At 46.4% G+C, this 25,750-nt stretch overlaps 1 protein-coding gene across 1 annotated transcript; it reads left to right on the forward strand.

Annotated features, from left to right (window-relative positions):
• Nucleotides 1–23,446: 23,446 nt before the first annotated feature.
• On the forward strand, nt 23,447–24,997 carry LOC120848641 (acetylcholinesterase-like). The gene is made up of 3 exons (XM_040220657.1): nt 23,447–23,986; nt 24,488–24,840; nt 24,961–24,997. The coding sequence occupies exons 1-3, from the start codon at nt 23,447–23,449 to the stop codon at nt 24,995–24,997; spliced, it is 930 nt and encodes a 309-aa protein (XP_040076591.1).
• Nucleotides 24,998–25,750: the final 753 nt, after the last annotated feature.

Genomic DNA, 25,750 nt, shown 5'->3' on the forward strand with positions numbered 1-25,750 from the left:
GAGATTTTCCGCTATACTTAGCGGGGCGAATTTCCCGCTAAATCTAGCTGGCATGATTTTCCGCTAGACTTAGCGGGGAAAATAGGGAGTTTTCGTAGATCGTTTTTGCCGTCCCGCAAGGCCCTCCGCAACCCGCTACGATAGCGGGAACTCCACAGTCAAGGCTATCGACGCGCAGGCGCAGTAGCAACTTCTTCGTTGCGGAACGCTTAGCGGAGGGGGCAACGCGGTCTACGAAAACTCCCTAATGTTTCGCTAGATTTAGCGGGAAAAAATTTCCGCTAAGTTTAGCGGGGAAATTTTTTCGCTAGATTTAGCGGGGAAAATTTTCCGTGAGACTTAGCGGGGAAACTTTCCCGCTAAATCTTGCTGGGAAGAATTTCCGCTAGATTTAGCGGGGGAAATTTTCCGTTAGATTTAGCCGGAAAATTTTTCCGCTAAATTTCGCGGGGAAATTTTTTGCTATATTTAGCGGAGAAAATTTCCCGCTAGACATGGCGGGGCTAATTTTCCTGTAAAACTTGCTGGAAATTCATTGCTAAATATAGTGGGGAAAATTTTCTGCTGTATTTAGCGGGGAGTTTTCTCCTAAAATTAGATGGGGAATTTACCCATCGTGCACCGCGTGGTTACGCCGACGGCGACGGCGACGCCGACGCCGTTCAAGTCGGAAACGGGTGCCTAAGAGCTGCGCTCTTAAAAGAGTAACGAATACATCAATCAAGCCTCGTCAACAGAGGGACTAGTAACTCAAAGTAATCACATTAGTGACTAAATGATCATTTGGCCCCCCCCCCCCCAAAAATATTTAATTGTATAAACAATTGTTCTAAGTTACCAAATGTTTAAGCGAAACACTACTACTGAACACAATAAGTGCATATATATAGTGTGGATTAAATTGACTGACCCCGGGATTAAATTGTGTGGCTTTGGATTAAATTGTATGGCGCTTGGATTAAATTGAGTGACCCTGGGATTAAATTGGTCATCACTTGGATTAAAATGAGCGGGAAAACCTGTAGTTTTGCACCACCGTTTCATATACGGCAGGTAATGCCGTACAGTCGTTTTTCCCCGGTCTAGTGTTCGCGCTCGCGCAATACCCTGCGAATACTCGACGATGCGCCTGCTCCGTATTGGCCGGACGCCGTGCAAGTCTGTGTTGTATAATACGTTGCATATAATTTGTCGCATATCAATAACATACACGGACGAACGAATGTGTTTGAACGCTCCCAGAAGTTTATTACATCACTATCATTACACACATATTATACTCGGCATATTTACAAAGGTGACAGTGTTTTTTTTTTAAATGAAAGGCGAATTATAAAATCTAAGTAACACTGACTTCATGCCAAGCAAAACCCATAAATAAAAAAAAAAAAAAACTCATGGATTTAGAGGAAAACAGAACTACTATCAGAAGCATGCTTGCAGTGTACTTTCTAATGAAATCGATATCATCTAATCTATGATAAATGCATAATCCCACTCGGGCATCCCAAAAACACAGTCGAGAAACAAGTTTGCGCATATTCAACTGACGTCATGTCGTCGGCGAGGAGCAGTTTTTGTCGAAGCGCGGCCAACGAACGGAGCACGTGTATACGAGGAACTCCTGCGAAAAAAATGCCCATTACGGAAAAATTGGCGTGGACGTATTTCAGCTGTTTACAACCAAAAAGCACCGCCGCGTCTGCAACGCACGAAAGCAACAGAACACTGAAGAGCGCATTTCGGAAACCGGACCTACGTGGATCGCCTATTTCTATCACGTGGTAAGCGGCGCAACCAACAGCCCCAGAGATCCCATCAGCGCGACAGAGTGAGTCACGTGACAAACTTTCGTCCAAGCGTTTTTGTACTATGGGTCCTACGGAGTCAGGTCACGCGTTTCGCTCCACCGTTCTAATGTGCTTAAGTCGACCGTCCCGCTCGCTGACAGCCACACGAAGCAGGGCCGGATAAAGAAATATAGGGGCCCGCCCCCCCTCCCCCCCCCCCCTTAATATATCTATATTCTCAGGAAAGTGAGAAACGCATCGAACGTTTACTTGAAGGCACCAATGGCTACATTTACTTCCAACATCCATTTTATACGCATGTTGTATTCCGGAATGTTTAGACCACTAATCCCGTGAGTAGGCAAGACAGTAATTGAAAAATTGTTTATATAAATCTAACAGAAACATCACTGAGCAGCAGGGCAAGAATCTGTACATATGTTACACCACGAATAGACGATGAGTGCATATAATAAATACTATATATTATACAAGGCAACTCTAACGATAAAGTGGATGCTACAGTACAAATGGAAATTACCAACACTAAGTTACCAAACAATGTACCGAAATGCAAACATTGGAAATAATTGACAAATACGACACCAAACAAACCTTATATATGCTTCTCATGGGCACCCTTTTGTAATAAATTGGACAAAAAAAAAAACAATCCTCAGCAAGTTTAAATTAGCCAAAAAGCAAATGAGACAATGCTGAGGTTTACATTCTTAACCTGAAAGGATATCGTAGGAATAACAAAAACGAGACAAAGAGCCAACCTCGGCTTTTCTTATTGGCTCTAAGCGCTTTCTCGCCAACGTGAAAGGAAGGTTAGATGGCGCGAACATATAAGTATATAGCACTACTAATTCCTTCCTCTTGAATGGCATATCTTTCGCGTCTAATTTGGAAAAATCTGATATAGTTAGTTCAAAAAGATAAATCGAGGTGAAGGTCACTCTCTATTGAAATTATAACGAGCGAGTTCAGCTTCCCATTTAGAATGTTAGATCGAAGGCGATTCTTTGTCAGTGACAATTTAGAAAACAATCGCTCGCTTTCACAGTTTGCCACGGGTCTGCTTAGGTATATGCACAATGAAATCGAAAGGTTTTCAAACAGATGAATAAGTTTTCTTTCGTGCAGCAGTTGTATTAATCCCGGGGCACTCGTATCCTAACTTCCATGGAGAACTTTGCAGAAAGTTTGAAAACTGAATTACCTCGGTTGAAAATGCTGGCTCTAAATCATTTTTTGTACGTTTTCACCAACTTCTCGGCCTACTGTGCCAGAGACATCTCGCTCCCAACTTTTGTCAGCAATTTAAAAACCCAATCTTCTCGCATAGTTCGGCGTAGGCAACCTTTTGCGCCAGCAAAGCAGAGCCCAGGCTGTCTAGTACGACATTGTAAGTCTCTGTAAGAACCCTTTCCCTACCTTGTAGCGCACAATCGCTTTTCCCGTCCGGGTACCTTCTCCAAACGATACGTTTGCCCTCATCCTGATAACACTGAATGGTACTCAACATGCGTGCTCTCGCCTCAAAGGTATCAAAGAGAGGTTGCAACGAATTAACAAACCCTTCCAGAGAGCTCAGAAGATCGACAGCAGTCGAAATATCTAAGCCAAGCTTCTGGAGTGCTGCACTGGTTTTGTCGAAACTCAACAAGATTTCACTCTAGAAAATGGTCATGAACGCGGTCTCGAGCCTTGTTATTTTCTTGAAAAGAGAGCGCCTTTCATTTCGGGTGTCACCGTTTTCTGCTCCGTTCCTTGAGATAGATTCAAGGCAACACTGAACCGCCTCGACGTTTTTATGAATGTCCTCATATGATTCGGCATGTCTTGACGACCTGGTTTCAGAGAGGCTTTTGGAACAAGGGGTTCACCCGTGTCGCTCATGCCGTCTAACAGATCTTTCCACCACCTAGGGGAGGCAACAAAGAACGCATACAGTTTCTGAGTTACACTAAAAATTTGGTGACCTCAAGGCAACTGTTGACGCTACACGCGCCAACTAAGTTTAGTCAATGGCCTGCGCACGGGACGTAAACGGCCAACATGTTGAGGTGTTTAACTTGCGCTTGCAGTCCTTTGTACTTCCCCGAGATATTACGCGCGTTGTCACTATCCTGGCCCCTGCAGTCGTCAATCGAGATGTTATTGCTTGCCAACAGAGACATCGCGGTATCAAAAATATACAACAATATGCGATTCAAACAGAACAAAGCCAAGAAAGCGTTCATGCATTTTTCCATTTAAACAGTAGCGTAAAACAACTGGCAGCTGTTCAACACGGTGGCCATCTTAAATGACCGTTTTTTTTATTTACTTTTTAGAAACAGAAGCATGTGATCGGCATATGATGGCTTTTGAAGGCCTCCATAGCGTTCTTGTAATTTAAAAAAGCCTTCGTTACAAAAAAAAAAAAAAATCTAATCGTGGTTTTTCCCTTAGTTAACACATTCATGTGTAAACACTACAAAATACTTGCATAATGCTCCTTTTAAGTTCTCTGAATAAGTCAGCCACGGGTAACTAGCCACCCAGTGAGGTTTGAACTTAAAGTTTCGTTTTCTTGTGGCTGGACAGTTGTAGTTACCAGGAGGAGTCCAGGGATTTCGCATCAACTTTTTCTTCAAAACTGTTTCATGCACACGTTTCGATACAAAAAGTCCTAGATCGAGAGGATTAACAGTGATAGCACCTGAGGTGCATGAGTCGGAGCATGCGGAGGCTGCATCACCCCCCTCGTTTGTGTCTCGCCTCATCAGCACACGTTCGTTGGCTTCACTAGTGCTTGAGACTCCAGGAAAAGCACACAGTTCACTTCCTTTCACAAGTCTCTGGGGCTGAAGGTTTTCGACGCTTTTGCTTTATTCGGCACAAGTTGCAGAAGGGAAGTCAGTGAGAGATGCACTCAAGCCGCAACCATTTGCCACTTGAATGTGGTCTTCATGCTCGTCGGTGGCTGGGCTTCGTTTCGAGTCAGTCGCAGCCGAAAGACCGCGGTCTTCGGACACCCGCAAGTCAATATGATTATCCTTACATGCTTGGGTTTCAAGTTCCTCAGAGGAAGAGATTTAATATTAAATCTATTAACCTATATGCTAGAATTTATAAATTTCTATAAAACTCTTCGCGAAGTATAGACTTGGTCTAGACTGATTAAGAGTCTCGTCCTCTCCCGCAGTGTAGAAGGTTGATGCCTCGCTAGACCAAGAGGAGGTAGGAAGAGAATTGCAGAGAACAGCCAAAATGGTCTAGCACGCTGGCTGCACACCAGGCGGTCGGCCTGCAGCGTGTCACCCGACACATACCCATCGTTACATGCGCTGTAAAGGCTAGTTAGTGGTGGGGGTGTCTTGGGGGCTCCGTGGGAAACGTTCAGGAAGGAAACAAGGATACAGGGAGAAAAGAAACGAAGTAGGAACAGGCGTATCCTTGATATGTAGGAAAAAATAACATAGGGGGACTCTGACACACACACACACACACACACAAACACACACACATGCTTTCAGCTTACGACAAAATTTATTTATTTGGCCGAATCCCGCCCCAGTAAACATGACTTGGGTGAGAGAAAACCGGGGCTATGAGTATAAGAAAGGTATATACAGACATCCTTGACCCAGCTCCCTAACCGCAGCCCTGCGCATCCTCCGCAGGGTCCGGTGACACTGGGAACCCGTGCGACTTTAGAGATAGCTCGGAACGAACCTTCGTCATTCTCTTTCCATCCTCTTTTCACAGCGCGAAACACCCCGTACCCCCGGCGGGCCCGCCAAAGCCCCTCAGGCATCGCACCCTCGCGGTGTTCTGGGAAGTTGGAATAATGAACAGAAAACCGACATCGGCTTCTTTCAAGCGTACGTGTTTATTGCTCGAGTGAAAACCACTGTGTAACCTTATAATAGATTGCAGAGGACGCTACGACCCCTCCCAGCTAATCCAGCTATGAGAGAGTGTCACCTTAGCCTCTGCGGTCTGGTATGCGAAGCTCAAGGTCACGTGATTCTCTCTCAGCCCTCGATTGGCGAAGATGGTCTCTAGCATCCACTACGGTCCACTCTGCGGTGGAACGAGGTGTGGTATGAGAATGGGGAAGTAAGGCGCCCGGGGACCAGGATCTTCTGCCGAGGGGGATGCTACCCAGGCACTCGACTGAGAGGGGAAAACAGGAGGGCGCTATCGGAGTGGCTCCGAAAAGACCGGTCGCGGCCAGACGCGTCGCGGATGTCGGGGCGCGGGGAAGACGTGCTGGATTTCACGCGGCTCTGGTTTGCAGTAATAGTAAGAGTGCTGCGTTGTATATACAGACACACGAGCACCCCTAACAGCATCGCTAGAACTCAAGCGCGTCCTCCACTGGGTCTCCCGATACAGTGACTTCAGGGAAATCGAGACGACCGCGGGCCTCTTTCAAAATGCGCCCAATCATTCCTCCCTCCACTAGCCGACAGTGAAAGGGAGGGAGGGCTCGCTTTTGTAAGTGCTGACAAGGTCGCTCGAAGTAAACATGCTAGAGGAAATGGCATTAGGAAGGGGCCCTGACTCCTCCAGCTGCTTGAAGTTCTGTTAATTGGAGTTAAATTGAATTGAAGGGGGCAGGACGCTCTCAGGCTTCCAGAGTTTGCCTTTGCCCCCTCCGCAATTGTTATACGAAAAAAAAAGGAGGACCAGAGGAGCTATACTCGATGCACTGTGTGCTTCTTCTTCGTCGTCGTCTGTTTTTCGCGCTGTTTCCTGCAATGAATTCCCACCAACGCTCCCAACTATCCGTTCCTCTATTATAGCTGGAAAGGTTGCCGCCATCTACGACCGACAGCGGAAACCATACTGGTTGTGGGCTTGCCCCTGCCGCTTATAGATGGCGGTAGCTGTCCTGTTAGGTTTGTGTCGACATACATGGACACGATCCTGGGGACTAGCCCTTAACAGATCCGCTGTAAAACGCCAAGGCAAACGGCCCCCTTCCTCTGTTCTTACGGCTGAGGCCCTTGGCTGCATCTCCTTAGCCCCCCCCCCCCCCCCCTCCCCCTTAATTTAGCGCTGACACGAAGACACAAAAGCAGATGGGGAGGCTTAGCAAAAGGCGAGGTCAAGAAGGCATAAACAATGTAGCTAAGCTCCATCTGAATTTTTTCCTGAAAGTGAAGACATTCAATGCCTCGCACCCAGGACTTGGAATGTTAACTTTGGTTGGTGGAGAAGGCGGGGGGGGGGGGGGGGGGATTGGGGAATTTAAAAACTGTGAGGGAAAGCAGTGTCTGGGTTGATCTGGGTTGATGCTGTCAAATGCTTCAAATTGTTCTAAAAACAACATCTTCGCCAGGATTTTATCTTAGCTCCCCCGAGTGTGACGCGGGGGAACTGAGGCTTTGTGTTACCGCTAGAACTTGGCAGTGCTCAATCGGGCAATGCAAGACACGCACAGCACTCTCGCTTTTGCAGTGCGCCGCGTAATAACGATCTCTGTTGAGGAGACGTGCGCACACTAGTCTCACTCAGCGCTTGCTCGACGACAGCAGTTCCTTCTACGTCGAACCATTTTCACGGCGAGTCCCGATATTGGCGTGTGTACCTACGCGCGAACACAACAATCCGGCGAAATCTGCGTTTGCAAAGCCTGGTCCAGCCGCGGCTTAACATTCAGCTTACCTTTGGCCTGGAGAAATTATGAAACACCGAAAATAAAATCAAAAGGTGTGAGCAGAATAAAATTTGATCTCTATTTAATTAAATTCCAGACCACCCGCGTACATCCAATACCTCATCAGTCGAACTCCAAGGAAGTAAGCCTAGTTCTGCCACTTGTTTAGCGTCTTTGGCCTGTCTTCTGCCAGACGACAGCCGAATTATCGGGAAGTAAAGACTAACTTTTGCACTTGTTTGGCGACTTGGGCCCAAAGGTGCCAGTTGTCAGCCGAACCACAAGGCAGCAAGCCTAACTCTAGCACATCTGTGGCGAGTTTGGCCCGAAGGTGCCATATGACAGCCATACAAGTGCCAGATGGCAGTCAAATCGTGAAGCCTAACTTTGGCATCTTGGCCCAAAAGTGCCAAATATCTGCCGAACTACGGGGCGATAATCCTAACTCTGGCATTTGTTAAGCGATTTAGACGTAAAGATGCCAGATGGCAGCCGAACCATCAGGCAGTGAAGCCTAAGTTTGGCACTAATTTGACAAATTACACTATCAGAAAAAAGTGTATATTCCTACACCCCTGGTCTCATATACGACACGCAAAAACTTAATTTCGACGTACAGCGCGCTGACGTCGAACAGACGGCCTCATCTTATACGACGTGCTTGAGAAAGGTGAGGTATACCTCATTAAACCGCTAAAGTACGTATCAAAGACTACCAAAACGAAACACTGAGGAAACGAAACACTGAGGCCAAGGAGACGAAATAAACTCAACAAGTAGAATACTAACAAACAGTTAGTAAGAAAACATTAAAAAAAACGTTCACCGGAATTGCACTTGTGAAACAAAGTTCAGTGGGGAGAAGCACACACGAAATAAAAAAAAAAAAAAAAGTCTTAACTGACCGACGCCGAGTCCAGCCCCACGACACTGAAGCTTGGCAGGATGACGGCGTCCAGATGGTGCTCGAATCTATTCTCCACTCCGTTTCGCACAGCCACGACGGCTGTGCGGAACAGAACGAAGAATAGATTGGAAAACATGGATTGAGCGCGTTGGTAATAGATTAAAAAATATACGAAGGATTCAGACAAAGAGGGTGCACAGGACGAACAACTTTCGACTTTCAACACATTGAGGTCTTTATTGCCAGGCCTACAAGCAACAAGCTGCCGAAGATTTGAGGAAAGGGTTAGTGGGAAAGATTAATCCAGCGAGAGAGGGGGGGGGGGGCGAAACGAAAGGGGGAGAGCAAAAAAAAAATGAGCGAAGGGGGCAGGAAAGGAAGTAAGGGCGGTTGATGGGCGCTTGGCGTGGACAGGTATCTCGTCCCGAAAACTCTCCGAGTCAACGCCCGCCAGTCCGGGCCGTCAAGGTCGCCAACTCCGGCCCCAGGAAGGTCATCTCTCTCCGAGAGCAGGAGTGACGGCGACGAGATGTTGCGCGGCACTCTTCTCATGGCAAAGACCTCCAATATTTCCCGCCCGTACCAGTTGTTCTGCGCTCCCAGGATGCGGGTGGTGGGGAAAGTGGGGTAACACTGGGCGCATGCCCTGAGGTGCACCAGCGTCGGGTGTTGCGAGTCCGCCTCATCTTTGGCGATCTCCCGCTGGTGCTCTCCTAGTCGGTCATTGACGCAGCGCCCTGTCTGCCCGATGTATTCGGCCCCACAGGAAAGGGGCACCGTATATACCCGACCGGTGGCCCAAGGGATAGAGGGCGCAACATGCTTCTTGGAACACTCGGTCTTCTGGGGCGGAACGTTGTTGGTGAGGCGGCAGATCGTGCCCAGCTTGAACGGACATGTGAATCTGACTTCGGTGTTGAACTGTCGGGTGGCTGCTTTTACACGGTGCGCGGTGTTGTGGTTGTATGAGGTCGCTTATATCGGGGAGACAGGGCACTGCGTCAATGACCGACTACGAGAGCACCAGCGGGAGATCACCAAAGATGAGACGGACTCGCAACGCCCGATGCCGGTGCACCTTAGGGCATGCGCCCCGTGTTCTCCCGCTTTTCCTACGAGCCCCCTCCTGGGGGCGCACAAGAACCGGTACGGGCGGGAAATATTGGAGGCCTTTGCCATCAGAAGAGCGCCGCGCAACATCTCGTCGCCGTCACTCCTGCTCTCGGAAAGAGAGATGACCTTCCTGGGGCCGGAGTTGGCGACCTTGACGGCCCGGGCTGGCGGGCGTTGACTCAGAGAGTTTTCGGGACGAGGTACCTGTCCACGCCAAGGGCCCCCAACCTCCCTTACTTCCTTTCCCGCCCCCTTCGCTTTTTACTATGCTCTCCCCCCCCTTTCTTTTGCCCCCCCTTTCTTCTCCGCCTCTCTCTTTCGCTGGTCTCTTTCCCCCTAACCCCTTCCCCAAATCTTCGGCAGCTCGTTGCTTGTCGCCCTGGCAATAAAGACCTCAATGTGTTGAAAGTCGAAAGATGTTTGTCCTGTCCATTCTCTTTGTCCAACTCTTTCGTATATTTTCGAATTTATTACCAACGCGCTTAATCCAAGTTTATCAATTCTGTGAGCTATGTGTTCGTCACGTCCAATATTGCCAAGCATCGGGCCTACCGACTCCGAACACGCATCCTTCCTTCGAGCCGCCATCTTGGTATCAAGGCTGTTTCTTCTCCGCTTACGCCTGCGGTCCTACGGCCTCTACCCCCACAAGAACATCTTCACCCCGCCGTTAATCAGGTATTTGGGTTCTTTTCTAATACCTGGAATTCCCTCTACAGAGTGATGCAGATCGCGCGGAACGAAATTTTTCACGAAATGCAAGTGATGGAGAGGTCGCTGCCAATTTTAATGAAGAGCATTTTCGGGGAGCGCTTCGCCGAGCACCACTCTTACGTGTTCCTCCACAAGTCCGGGCAGGATCTGCTGGACGCTTCTGGAGAGTGGTGCTCGCAGCCGCAACCAGAGAGGAGAAAAATAATTTGAGCCTCAGGCTGGAGCCGCCGTTGAACCTCTCCGACACATCCTTTTCGCCGCGCGCGGAGGCACTTCTTTTGAAGGGACCCAAGTTCGCCCCCCTACATCGCGCCGACCAGAATAGCACAACTGGCGGCTGTCCATCAGATAGCATCCAAGATTCCTGAGCCTGCCCCACAGCTGTTCCTCGGGGACGGCTCCCGGCTGGTCTGCACACACGGCGCGGCCCCTCCAGCAAAACTGAAGTTTCCTGCGCTGGTAGACCAGCACAGACAATCCGGTCTCAAGCTTCTGGAGGCTGACAAGACTGGTGTGTTTGTGTTCATCAACGAGGCCTCCTACGGGGGAAAGGTAGAGTCCGCCCTCAAGAGGAACTTTGTCGAGCTAAAGAGGAGACCGTCCGGCTCCCTTCGCTCGGGAGCAAAGACCATCTGCAAGAACAGCAACCTCACCTCTCTCGTGACCAAAGTCTCGACTCCCTTAAAGTAGTACATGTCGGTTTTCTTCACGGCCAAAACATACAAACCGGAGACCCCATTCAGGAGCATCGTCCCAGAAAAAGGATGCTGGTAAAAGCCGGTCGCCCTTTTCCTAGATCAACCTGTCCGTGTCGTCAACTCACAAGAGATCCTTCCAGCTATAGAACTTCTCCACTCTTCAGGGAAACGGACATTGATGTTTTCTCTCGACATCACAGACATGTATTACATTCTTGACATCCAAATTCTCCTGGATTCGGTAGAAAAATCGATCAGAAAACAGTCTGATCTCGTCCTCCCGCTCCAAGTCCTGCCATCACCTCTCGGCCTCCAGCCTGGGGGTCCAGATCAGCCGACTGATAAAGGCCGGATATCTCCGCGACCTGCTGTCGGCCACACTGAAAAGACTAATAACCAAAAGGCCCGCTCCCCAGAAACCTGCTCGACCGAATTCGTAGCCATCCCATACAATCACAACACCAGTCATGGGCACGTTACCAGTAAAAAGTAATAGCGTTACAGTTACAGTTACCGGTTTCACAAAGTAACGTGTTACAGTTACAGTTACTGCAAAAACAGTAACACCACTACTTTTTCGTTACAGTACCAAAATTTGACACAAGGAATCACAAACCAAAGTTATATTATTTTATTTGTTACACTACTGCGAGAAGAAAGGTAAACTGAGAAATTTGAAAAATTGAAACCCGAAGGGTGTTCCTTTTTTGCGTCATTCGCCGGTCGAGCATTTTGATGTCCATGATTTCTTTACGATAATTGTTATAACATAAAATCAACCATTTTTGCAAAATTATCATCGGTGTGCCTCAGTGAACGTTTTTGATATAATTTTCACTCCGAAACGGATGAGAACAGAGATGGCTACTTAATTACCTTACAGGATATACTCGGAAGCAGGCCTAAACATAGGAGGTCAAACAGCTTCCTAAGATTAAGGAGGAAAGGAGGCAATTAGCTTCTGGTGCTTTAGGAGTGTACGACGACCACGGCGGCGTCGATGTCCGAAACGGCAACTGTGGAAATCATGTACGCTCGAGCGGCTCCGAACAGAATGAATAAGTGAAACAAGCGCCTGCTTTCTGCATAATATGGAGACGGCTTCCTTAAAAAGGCTGGGTGTAAAATGACAGCACGGACATATCCCAGATGCAGCCCAGACGCAATACTCGGGGACATCGCACTGCCAACGACACCCGCAGATGTTCCCCACGAGAGAAGAGTGAGCCAAAGTTGGTGAAACAGACATTGTTTGCCGCCACTATCACCACGGGCGCCGCTTCCTTTATCTCCCGGTTTCGTGCTTACTCGTCCGTCGCCCATTCTCGGTCCTGAGCTAAACCAGGCAATTCTTCGTGTGTTCAATGCCGTGGAAAGGCTTCTTCTTATTATTATATTCTTTTGCCAGCGAGGAGTTTGGAAAAAATTACTTCAAGTCTGACAATTTCTTCATGTTTGCGGCAGTGGGTTTTATTTACACACATATATATATATATATATATATATTGTGACGAAGATGAGATCTACGGTGCGTTGGGGAAAAACACTGAGGCTGAGGGAAGACGAGGAGGAAGAGGTTCGTTCGGGCAGAGCGCGCGACTAGCTGGATTCCCAACGGCCTTTCTCTCATCCTAGCTACCACACTGTAAATAATAAACCCCCATCAGTTTGTAACATCGTTTCCTTACAATATATATATATATATATATATATATATATATATATATATATATATAATGTTACGGAGATGCGGGGCCGGCAGGAAAAGACAAGGAAGCTCACATAATGAAGCCGAATCATTTAAATGGCTGCCGGGCCCTGCGCGTGGGCCTAGCGCGCGATAATAGTGCACACCACTGCCGCAGCGTCGTCTTCTTCATCGTCACATTATCCCCCTCCTTGGAGAGGACGACCCGGCCGATGAATGAAGAACACGCAAGGAAAATAAGCACGCAAACAAAACAGAAACAGATGAAGACAGATGGACAAAGCACTGCTGCCTGCCGCGAAATATGAGAACTTGTCGCAGTTCCATGATCGGAAGACGCTCTAGCAGCATTACCGACCGAAGCACCAGTCATAGCCCCGCGACGACACTGTCCGGGCTGGGGAACGTCCGTCATGCCTTCACAAGAATGGGCTGGGGACGCGGCAAGGGATGGTCAATTCTCGTAGCTCTCAGTCGTCACAATCATCATCTCGTAATCGCGTCCTCAAATCATCACGTAGCACTCTTAATGGTTCCTCGCTTACGTCTGTCAGTTCATGTCGTCCTGTCTTCATGGCATCATTGAGGCGGGGGCTGTGTTGCGGGGCTGTGGGCTGGAGATCAGTCAAATACGGCGGAGCGCTTCCACAGACGGCGTCAAGGTTGATGGGGGTGAACGGGATGATCGGTACCCCGCACCTCCACCAAATGTTACGGAGATGCGGGGCCGGCAGGAGAAGACAAGGAAGCTCGCATAATGAAGCCGAATCATTTAAATGGCGGCCGGGCCCTGCGCATGGGCCTAGCGCGCGATAGTAGTGCACACCACTGCCGCAGCGTCGTCTTCTTCATCGTCACATTATATATATATATAAAGGAACTGTAACGGCCTAAACAGTTACAGTTACCCAATAAAAAGTAACAGTGCTACAGTTACGAGTTACCAATATTAAAGAGTGACGCGTTACAGGTAAACGTTACCGGGAAAAGTAACTAGTTACTGGTAACGCCTTAGTAGTAACTATTTACTGCCCAAGACTGCACAACACCGCGCACAGTCTAAAAGCAGCCGCCCGACGGTTCGAGACCGAAGTCGGATTCACATGTCCGTTCATGATGGGCACGATGTGCCGCCCCACCAACAACGTCCCGCCCCCGACGACCGAGTGCTCCAAGAAGCATGTTGCGCCCTCTATCCCCTGCGCCACCGGTCGGGTACATTCGGTGCCCCTTTCCTCTGGGGCCGAATACATCAGACAGACAGGGCGCTGCGTCAGTGCCCGACTACGAGAGAACCAGCGGGAGATCGCCAAAAATGAGGCGGACTCGCAACACCCGACCCTGGTACACCTCAGGGCATGCGCCCAGTGTTCCCCCGCTTTCCCCACCACCCGCGTCCTGGGGCGCAAAAGAACCGGTACGGGCGGGAAATATTGGAGGCCTTTGCCATGAGAAGAGCGCCGCGCAACATCTCGTCGCCGTCACTCCTGCTCTCGGAGAGAGATGACCTTCCTGGGGCCGGAGTTGGCGACCTTGACGGCCCGGACTGGCGGGCGTTGACTCGGAGAGTTGACGTTCAACAGCGTCAACAATTTTAGATCTAGTTCTTGTTTGCGAGAGTTTTAAACCATCTTTTTCGAAATTTGAAACCCAACAAGGCCTATCTGATCATAAGATGGTACTCGTGACATTGAATGGTACCGCAGAAAAATTTCACAGTCATTCCCGAAATAGGTTTCTGGATTTTAGAAGTGCTGATGATGAAAGCGGACTCGATTGCCTTGAACAAACGTTTGATGATTTTATGGTCCTTTACCAATAAAATGCTAGCCCAGACACGGAATGGGACTATTTTTCAAGCATGACTTTACGGTGTATTGAGCGATTTATACCAAAGCACCCTACAACAATCGGGAACGAAAATCCTTGGTTTACAAGGGAAAGAATTCATGCAAAGCGACAACTCAAGCGGAAACGATCGAGTTTACATGGTACAGGTGTAGAAAAAAAAACTTGCAGTCAGCGATTGAGTCGGGAGTGGAGGCATTTAGTTAGAGAGTCTAAAGAAAGGTTTTATAATATAACTCTTAAAAATTTCTTAGCGGGGCACCTAAGAAGTTCTGGCGGTACTTCAACCCTTCAGCTAAGTCCTAGCAGCGTACCTCCGACCTAAGAAATGAAAAGCAGAGCGTTGAAAATTTTAGCACTTTGTTTTCATCCGTCTTTACCAATGATGATGGAAATTTGCCAAGCTCTAGTGATTCTTGCAACAATTCTCCCATCAATGATTTAGATATAAGTGAGCAAGGAGTTTTTAACCTTCTACATAACGTCGAAACAAAAAAGCCCAGGTCCAGATGAAATTCCTAATGATTTTGTTAAAAAGGTATGCTGAGTGGGTTTCTATATACATTACTATCATCTTTCGATTGTCTATGTGTAGCGGTTCTTTTTCCAGCGCGTGAAAAATAGCAAACATTATACCCGTCCACAAGAGCGGTAATGTTAATGACGTCTGTAACTTTCGCCCCATTTCCCTTACTAGTACATGCTCTAAGCTTCTTGAGCATATCATATCTAAACATATACTGGCTTACCTTGAAAATGATGACATATTATTTAAATCACAGCATGGTTTCGGCAGAGGTCTTTCCACGACTACCCAGCTCATAGAAACTGTTGATGATCTCTCTCAAGGGATAAACTCTCGTGGTCAAACTGTTATAGTATTTCTGGATTTCGCAAAGCCTTTTGACAAAGTATCTCACCCGAAATTGCTATTGAAAATCAGTGCTGTCTTTAAGAACCCAGCCATCACGAAGTGGTTTTCATTTTATCTTTCATCACGGAAACAGTATGTTAAAGTTGGGGGAAGCAAATCCACTATGTCCCCAGTTGTTTCAGGCGTACCCCAGGGCAGTGTCTTGGGTCCCCTTTTATTTTTGATTTTTATTAACGATCTGCGCAATGACATCTCAGTTCCAATCAGACTATTCGCCGACGATTGTGTGATTTACAGTAAAATTGAAACAGCCGATCAAATCGAATTAAACTGTAACTTAGAAAAAATTAGGAAGTGGTGTAACGATTGGCGAATTGTGCTAAAATCTGAAAAATCAGTCTTCTTGTCTATTACGAGAAAAAAAATGTTGTCGCTTATAATTATTGCATTGCAAGCGCTGATCCTGAGAGAGTACATAAATACTTAGGCTTAACATTTACTCCTGATTTCAAATGGAACACTCACATTGAAAATGTATGCACCAAAGCTAATAAAGCACTGTGGTGCCTTCGACGAAATCTCGGTATTGCAACTCCTGAAATAAAAAGACTGGCTTATATGACACTGGTAAGACCCGTCTCGAGTATTCTAAAATTGTATGGGACCCATATACCGTTACAAATTGCAATAAGCTGGAGAAAATTCAGCGATTAGCATCCAGGTTTTTTTTTTAATAAATACAGCCACTTTCATTCCCACACAAAATTATGTGAATTTGCCAATCTTCCTACATTTGAATCAAGAACGATATATGAAAGGCTAAAGTTTCTTTTTCAGATTGTTCATAATTGCGTAAAGATAAAGAGATCTGAGTACTTTGAAATTCGCTCCACCGAATCCTCAAGACATCGTCATAGCACGTACATTCCTAATCCATCTGTTAAAAACGATTGCTTTAAGTACAGTTTTTTTTTCAAGGGCTATTAAAGATTGGAATATTTTACCTGATTCCGCTGTGTCATCTATGTCGCTAAATGAATTTCTGGAGTGTATCACTAATATTGTTGTATGCGCTACAAATTGAAACACATATAGCCTGTGTCAAGAAATGTTTCAATACTGCGAAGTGATATCCGTTTCGTAAACTGCCGAAATTAAAAGCATCTCAATATGCTTGTAACCTTTGTGTGTGCTTGCATGTAAGCGTAGTGTGGATTATTCTCACTGCTCCGACTGCGCTCAGCTGGTCTCGATAGAATGATGGTTGCAGGGATGCCGGATGCAGGGGCCAGGCCTGGCTAGCAACTGGTGGTGGCACTGGTGCCGCTGCCACCGCAGCACTTCGAGCTGGTGCATGAGCCGTTGCACTCTTGCTGTAGAAGGCCAGGTCCCGCGCAACTCGGTTGGTGGGCTGTGGCGGGGGAACATACTGCACCCGCCGCCATACTCTTTCCATTAACCCATCCGCTGCCTGCGCAAGCTCTTTCAGGCTCGCAAAGGTCTTACCTGCACAGAAGTCTTGGAACTGAGGGTGCATTTGCTCCAACACCCGCTCGACTTTTTCGGCCTCAGTCACATCGTCGCCGATCCTGTCATAGTACGAGGCTATAACATAAATGAACTGTTTGAGGTTCTTCTCCGGGTGTTGAGTTCGGAGCCTCAGTTCTTGTTTTATGCGTTTCTTTTGGTCGATGGGTGCGAACTCCTTTGGGAAAGCGGTAGCAAACGTCGACCAGTCGGCGAAGTCCTCTGTGAACCGAAACCACAGTTTCGCGCTTTCCTAGAGGGCTGCAGGTACGACCCGGCTAAGCCGGTCTTCGGGTTTCACGCCGTGAACGAGGCAAAAGTTCTCCAGGTGGTCCAGGAACTCATCTGGCGACTGCAAATCTCCGAAACCGATGAATTTCGGTGGCTGAACGGGGACTAGTCGTGGGCGCGTCGAGTCTTGGTCATCCGTTGTGCTGGCTTCAGTGACAGCCGCCGCAACGAAGGGCGCCGCTCCCTCTTCCGTGGCTCGTATCGGAGTAGCAAACAAAAGCTCACGAACGTGGGCCCCGATCTTCTCCCGCTGTAGCGGTGTACCGCCTGTTTGTTGCAGCAGTGTCTGAAGAAGCTCCGGTTGCACGCACACTGACGGTTGGTTCACTTTAAGCAACGGACGAGCCCCACTTGTTAAGTATCAATCCACACTACGCCACTTCCGAAACCGTTCTCGTCACCTGCGGCCAGTCCCGCGTACGCTCGCCCGTCACTACCTCTTCTTTCTCTTTACTGTCGTTCCCCCGCGCATCCGCGGGACGGGCCCGTTCGGTGCCGCGCTATCCCTCACAAAGCGTACATGTTTGTTTGTTGGTGTCTTTTTTTTTCGCCACCCCTGTAGTAGCCTTGTGCAAGGGCTGACAGTATCAACAAATGAATGAATGAAATGAAAAAGAAGTAACGGTGCACACATAAATTATTTGTGACAGTCTGTAGAACAGCGTCCCAATAGGCTCCCAGCAGCCATGTTCTCGCTTCTCCGCATAGACGGCCAACTTTCCGCATGCGCGTCTCCGTTGCAACCGTATCGTCTCTTGCAAAAAGAAAAAAGAATTAGGTTTTATAGAATAAAAAAAGAAAAGGAGAACAGAATTAACCTTTGTTTGTCCTTGGAAACGTTTTGAAATGTTCTACGCGGCTAGTTCATCCCAGCTAAACCAAACAAAAAATATAAAGGCTTTCAAAGCACGTTTCAAAGCATGCAAAGGAGAAGGACGTTAGGACAACGGTCAAAGGCCGCATGGCCAGTGCATCAACAATGGCGGCGCTCGAGTCAGCGCAGGCTTCCACGTCGTGCTCGAACAGAGGCTGCGATCGTTTTAAAGGGAGCCCCAACCTTACACATGGTCCCTCCTGCAATTTTTGGTGCTACGATTGTCTGTGGATACCTACCCCCCGCGTTCCGAAACCGTAAGTGCGTCGCTAACGCTGGCTATCGGCGATGCAGCGGACGCCGCCATCTTGTCCGCGCGTATTTTTCTCCCGCACTGTTGCACCCGCGCGCCTCTCTCCGCTTTTGCTCCCGCGCTTTTGCTCCTGCGGCTGGTTTTGCTCCCCGCGCCCCTCTGTTAGTCCCGGTCAAGCGCAGTTAGTCCTCAGCATTTGCGCCGGTACGTAGCTCGAACCAGATTGTCTCTTCGGGAGAAAATGGGAGTTCAGAGGACCAAATGCTGCCGGTAGTCCTTTGAGACCATCTTTTTTCTTAGAGTGTATGAGTGTCGCATCTCAATTTTATTAGCTGTTGTGATTGTTTTTGAGTTACAGACAGGGCAATTCTGAACCTTAAAAACGACTACCATAGCATTAGCCATGCTCCTAATGGAAAGAAAGAAGCTGTAGACATCTGGTCATTACCAGGAGGCGCTACCAGGGCGAAAGCTCTAGTGCCGCGTGCGAGGGCGGCAGCCATTATCTCTCGTTTAGATTCACTGGCAGGTTCTATGCTGTCCACATACCTTGAATCATTATCTCAGTTTGTTAGGCACTGTTTTAAAACCAAGAGAGAGAGCAACTCCCTCTTTGCCTGGCAGCAATAACAGACGTGTGAGGCCAATAATTCAGTTTCGAAGACGTTAAGAGACTTTCGAACGTACTTTTTCGTTGGCTAGTTGGTTCCGAACGATTTGAATCGTGGTTAAAAGCGCTAAAAAAACGAACACAAGAGAGAGAACAAACAGCGGTGCTGGCATTGTTGTTAATCGAGGAGACGAAGAAACCGAAGTGGCTTTAAGGAAATCTCGCTGCCTGCTAAAGAAACAAATCGGAAGTAATCCAGTTTGAAATGAGCTCAATGTGCATCACATAGCACTTCCCTCAATAATTCATCCGACATCCTCAGAGACGTGTTATAAGATCAGGAAAGTCGGACCACAAGGCTCGTAGCATCGTACTGCATTTTTATTTAGCGTAAAACTGGAGCGTCGTTCTTCCGCGAGCGGTAGAATGCTTTCATCGGGAGAACCAAATTGTGTCTAATTCAACCTGTGTTGCTACAACGGAGCGCAAAATCTGCAGCTTCAGAGTCATTAGCTTCTTCATTGAGCACGATACAGCACACGCACTGTTCGCTCTGCATGCAGTTGAAGAGTCACAGGTAGAAAACATTAAGTAATTTACAGAACTTGTCCACATCTCTGACGTGCTGGCTAGTCATTTAAAACAATAGGTTTTCACTAAAAGAGATTGCGAAGAGACAAGAGGTTTGTCTGCTACGATGCATGGCGGAAGTGCATGTGATGGTCTGTGCGGAGTCCTCAAGCACCCAGCCTCCTGGCGAAACCTGAGGCCGTCAGAACTGGAAATCATTGTAGATGCTGGTGATTTTGCTCGTTAGGGGCCCTGAAAGTGCCTAGAATTGTACTCCTCAAAATTGAAGCCGCACGCCTCAATGAATACCGTGACACAGACACACACAAAAGAATGTATAGAATTATTTCTCTTGTAAAAAAAAAAAACGTTCATTCCTGCCACGAGTAAATGAAGGCTTCAAGTAGAAACGGGTTTTTCAGGAATCGGATAAAAAGATATTGCGGATCATCAAGACTAATCGTAACCTCATTTAAAATAACTTTTTCTTTTATCACCGTAAGCATTACTGTCAGTTTATAATGCTAAAGATGCTATGTAATGGTAAGCATTTCCCTCTTATCTAACTTTGTTTTTTCCTTAAACCAAGAAACTTGAAAAAGTTTTGAACGAGTTTTACCAGCATACGGAAAATTCAGTCGCTTAAAAGAAGCAGAATTAAGGACTCGGCCTAGGGCGATCTTGAAAATGCTTTTATCGCTCTTTCGTTGCCTGACATAAAAAATTGAAAAAAAAAAGTTCCAATAAGTTCATTTAAAGAAGTGTTGTGAATTTTACATTTTTATAAGTAAAGTGGAAAGGTGCATGAACTTTATTTAATATTTATAAGATTCCAGTCATGCCTCGTTTTTACTAAATGGTGTATGAGCTTAAATAACATGAACAGCATAGTCACGGTTCAATAATATAATCAATAAGGTAGGTGAAACATTGCAACAGCCCATATTATTTTTTCTCAAGATGAAGGATAAATAGGGCTTCTTTTTTAAACGCACTCAGTAGTAGGACGAAACCATATATCTCGAAAATGTATTAATGCATTTAAAAACACAAAAATACTCTTTCATATATATAACAAACATATATTTTTTATGACATTAAATTTTGTATTCAATCTTTTATTCTCAAGTTTATAGTGTTTTTTCTTCTATATGAACCATCTTTAAGGTAACATTACTATAATTTTTAAAAACAGTTAAATACAAGCGTGCATTTGATATAATTATTACGCCTTAAATAATTCTATATCTAAGGTTACCTCGATTAAAACATGAGTCATAATTTTCAAGCGTGTAAGATTCGAAAAAAAAAATATATAAAAATGATTACGTTTAGAGAACTTGTCATTTCTATACGAAGTTTTAAAGCAATCAAAATGCTATATTCTTGGGACAAAACCAACCTAAGTATTTCAGGACTACAAAATGTGTCACTCGTGAAAACCGAAAAATTGGCGTTACCTACATTGCCCTTTTCCGAAGCCCAAAACTCAAGAGCAAAACACAGATGTACTGGAACTGGCATGCCGTTTTGGACAGAAGACGTAAATGTTTCCCTACTAAATTTAGCGGGTAACTTAATTGGTGTACAGGTCACGTGACGCCAGTTTCCCGCACAATGTTTCGAGGCAACTTGAATTAATGTTTTGGCCACAATACCTGAACTTCTGAAATTAACTTAGCGTGGAAAATGAGTTGACGTATATGTCACGTGAAGTCATTTTTTCAAACGTTTATCGGTCGAGTATATATATAATGTCCCGTGACGCCACGTTCCCGTTATATTTAGTGAAAGATGCGCGGACGGACGGATGGACATTATATTGAGGTAAAGCGTTAGCGTTAAAAAGTGGTTCATGCTTTAAAACAACTACGATGACACGAGAAAAAAGGCAGCACTTTCCGCAATTCAAAGAGCTTTCTAAATATGGAATGTCAATCAGTTTTTTTTTCTTAAGTTCTTAACAGTTCACTAATTTTTACAGTTAATGAACTGTAAAACTTTTTTTTCTTTTTTTTGTTGACACAGGTTGATTGAAAAACGGTTTCGATGATAGAATTTTTGTTTTGGTCTGTATTAGGTGCAGAGGGCTTTTGAGTCGGAAGTGCGAACTATGTTTAGTATAGAAGGGAAAGATATCTATTTGTTGAAGTATGAATTTGGATGGATGTCGCCTCATCGCGCCGACCTGTAAGGTTGACCATGCTCTTGCATTGTGTGGTGGAGACTCTGGCGCTTGAACTGTATAGAATTGGCCCGTTTGCGTTGGTGGAGTTGACTTTGAGATTGAGACTATATAAGGAGGTGGACGAAATTATCGTGTTAGCTGAGTATGGTACGTCGTCCTGTCAATTTCCTGTATCTTCTAAGTTTTGATGTTTTCTCCCTACCTCAGTCTCAGATTAATTCAACATGGAGGATGGAAATTTACATATGGTTTCGGCGGTGCCGATTTAAAGAGGGAGGTCGTGCTTTCCTTGGTGGAGGCAGTTGCCAAACTTGACTGGGTTACCAGATTCGAAACAAAGCGACTGCACTCTGCCACCCCTGGGGCGGCGTGCCAGCCGGCAAATTCGGGAAACTATAGAAGTACGCTCCACTCCAAAACCACGCACTGCCGTCGCACTCCTGCTGGAGTGGCGCCTGTGCACATGCTTCATTTCCCGCGAATCAGGTTTCAGCGCACGCGATATTGCTTCATCTGGTGTGAAGTGCGGGATTGTTAGTAAGCAGCGTGTTGGTTCATCGAAAAAGATTCGGCGCGGTCATTGCTCTATTTAATGCGAACAGCCCGAATGCCCTTTAACCACATTAAAGTGTTTACAAGAAGTATAATTGATTTCGAGCGCTTTTACCCTGTAGATTCAGTTTTCGACTTTTCCTTAGCAACAAGCTGGTACACTCTCGAACGCATACATTCACTGCGCTTTTACAAAATTTGCTAAATACGACCAGCTTTCTAGAAACAAGGCCACTATCACGTTTCCCGATTACAAGCTTTAGGTTGTAAATAATATTGATTAAACCGAGTGCCACCAAAATGCACATGGAGAAATATTTAAAGAACCATTTCATGTAACTATAACACAAATAAATAAGCAAAATAAAAATCCCAGGACACTTAAGCAGTTCTCATGTGTAGTAAATGCGTTTGCATGAATGTCATTGTACCGCTCCCATTGTTCGTCTGCGGTGCACTGGCGGGGACGGCAACGTTTCGCTACTGTCGAGTCAAAGACCGCCGAGAATATAGATGGCTCTGGTGCCGCCATGTTCCTCAAGTCCGACAGGAGCAGAAGCGGCCGCAACCCCCCCTCCCCCCCCCCTCCCACCTTCCCCCCGCCCCTGGGGCAACGCCTGCCACGACAGCGGAGGCCAAGTGCGCACTCTCGTGACGCGGCTGCCAAAGGCTATCTAGGAGGCGTTTCGCTCAGCTAATGGGAGGATGACATTTCTTTCGCGTTCTTTCCCAGTTTCAGACGCCGCCGGCTCTGCTGCATGGGACACTATTTGCTTTCACATTAAAATTACACTCTCGCAATGAGAAACTACAAAATCATGTTTTTTTTTAGCAAAAAAAAAGGAATATTAAAGGTTCCGGTACTACAATGGGGAAAACATGACTGGCTTCAATTTAACTAGTGACTGTGCCGTACACAACTCATAGCGGCATAAAGTGCTGTCCGCATAGCCTCCAAAGTTTGTTAAGTGCTTTCTTGCAGCTGTCATTAAAGCTGGTTTCGCGGAATTAGCATTCGAAAAATCAGACCATTTATTTCAATATGCAGTCACCCTCGACGCGTGACATGTTCTGAGATAAATGTAAATTGATTTATATCTGCAATGTTTAGTGAGGGGAGATGAAGGTTTATATTTCTGTTTTTTTTTATATTGCAGCATCAACTATCTCTCTTCTCGTGATCGGCCTCCTGGTATTCGCCCTGGTTATGATCATTATCAGGTTAAACAAGCACCATCCCAAGCCATTATATCATGGCTATCACTCAAGAATGTTGCCCGGAGGAAAAATGCTGAAGATCTTGGATCGCCACGTTTTGGCGTACCTCAATGTTCAGTACGGTCGTGTGACAAAGCGATTTCAGCGCGCCCATCTTGTGAAACGTTCTGAAAACACTGCAGCACCCAAAGACACCAACGAACGACTAAGATCAACATCGTGTGCCCAAGTCCATTACAGTCCTTTTCCCTCGTATCCATTCCCAAACTCCATCGACCTTGAAGATTGTCTCTACGTCAACATTTGGGCTCCAGTAGATGAAAACAACGACGCTTTTAGACCCGTTGTGGTTGTTCTTGCCGGTGGCAATTTCAACGCCGGAGGCAGCGGTGACTACGAGTTCTACGATGGAGCCATTATGGCTGCCCTGTGGAACCAAGTTGTGGTGACTCCAAACTATAGAGTCGGACTCTTTGGGTTCTTAAACGAGCTCGCAGTGAACGTATCTGAAAACGTGGCCATAGCAGATCAGGAGCTCTTGTTCCGATGGGTTCAGTCTTACATACATTTGTTTGGCGGATCTCTGAAGCAAGTAATCCTCCTTGGACACGAAGCCGGGGCTACAATGGCGGGATACCACATTTTTTCTTCCCAGAGAACTCAACTGTTTAGAAGGTCTATCTTGATTAGCGGAGCTCCATGGCGTCTACTTCCTACAGATACGGAAGCCAAAATCAGCTCCCTCTCTCGTAACCTGTTGTGCACAAACGAGAGGCAGACAAGAGCAGAGGACGTTGTAGCTTGCTTGAGGAAAAAATCGGCTGAGAGCATTGTATTCGATCAACAAACACCTACCTTGGGCGGCGCGCTTGCTGCCTTCGCCCCCACGTTCAATGGCCGACTCACTCCGCGATATTTAATAGCACAGCCGAAACAAGATCACTTATTTAGAAGCCAAAAAGAAATTTTGATAGGTTACACAGAAAACGAAGGCAGTGCGTATACTACCGCGTTGCTTGCTCACTATGGCATGAAACATGAGAGCGATCTAGATATTAACACGGGAGTTCTTATTCTAAATTTGTACTTGAAGCTCCACGGGGCTACAAGTTACGAAAATGTTGTGAATCATTACATGAAGCAGGCAGGTAGACGACCAATAGAATCCCTACAAAAGGCCATTGGGGACTTTGTCGTCCATTGCCCGATGAACATCTTTGCGAAGAGTTATGCGAGCTCGGGAAAAGACGTGTACATGTATCATTTTAAGCACGTACCGCAATACCGATGGTGGCCGCTGTGGATGGGGTCGCCGCAGATGCTGGACTGGTTCTACATTTCCGGAAACCTTCTAAAACTTAAAGATAGAGAAGTAAATGTCGAGGACGGCGATGTGAAGCTTTCACAAAAGATGGCCAGCCTGCTTGCCTGTTTCGCGGAAACAGGGTAAGTAATATTAGGATTGTTTTTCTAACTTCTATAATGTCTTCCCAACAGAATGTCACCCGAACAGGGCGGCTGCATTTACAGGTTTACCAGAGTGATGAAATTGGATCTTTCTCGCAGGCGTATGTATTTAAGGGGATTTCAACAAATTTTGTAAAGCTATATTAGCGATAAAGTGTTTTTCGCAGAAATGCACTTAGTTGCTCAAATAGCATGTGTTATGCGATTATTTGTATGCTTGTAATATAGACTTTTGACTTGGTGCAATCGGTTTCTGCTCCAGCAAAATGCCATAGAAAAATGTTCCATAGTCTCAGTAGTCCATAATAACCAATCAGCGACAAAATACATATCTTAAGAAGTGTAACAATGACAATATACAGAAGGTGAATTTACCTAAAAAAGTACAAGATGTAGATTCGTACTCACCAGGGTGTCAAACTGGTTTTTATTTCGGTTCGTTTCGGGTTCTGGTTCAGTAACATTGTATTTTGTTCCGGCTCGGTTCCGGTTTAGGGCAGCGGACATAATATCACTCCGATTATCGGTTCTATTAAGCGCGAACCGGGCCCCACCGGTTCTTGCCTTGACCTCTGAATATTGACTGAGCACTTCCTGCAGCTTTTTCAGGGGCCCGAGATACTAGTCTTAGACCCATTCCAAAACTACTCCCTCATCAGGTAGATATAAAAACCCTGCACAGTGACGTAACCAAAAGACACCATTGATGTGGCAAGGCTATTACTAGCATACAAATTTTCTTAAGTGAACTCTATACCACAGCTCGGCTTTTCATTTTATGATGTCTTTCGCACACGCACCTATTCAGTACTTCAAACTCTGCCAGAAGAGGGCGTAGTTTCGGTAATGCTCTGTAGACCCATTCAAAAGAGAGCTTGTGACCGGTGTT

This window comes from Ixodes scapularis, unplaced genomic scaffold (assembly GCF_016920785.2).
Source record: "Ixodes scapularis isolate PalLabHiFi unplaced genomic scaffold, ASM1692078v2 PGA_scaffold0__279_contigs__length_252992795, whole genome shotgun sequence".
In the NCBI taxonomy this organism is placed as follows: domain Eukaryota; kingdom Metazoa; phylum Arthropoda; class Arachnida; order Ixodida; family Ixodidae; genus Ixodes; species Ixodes scapularis.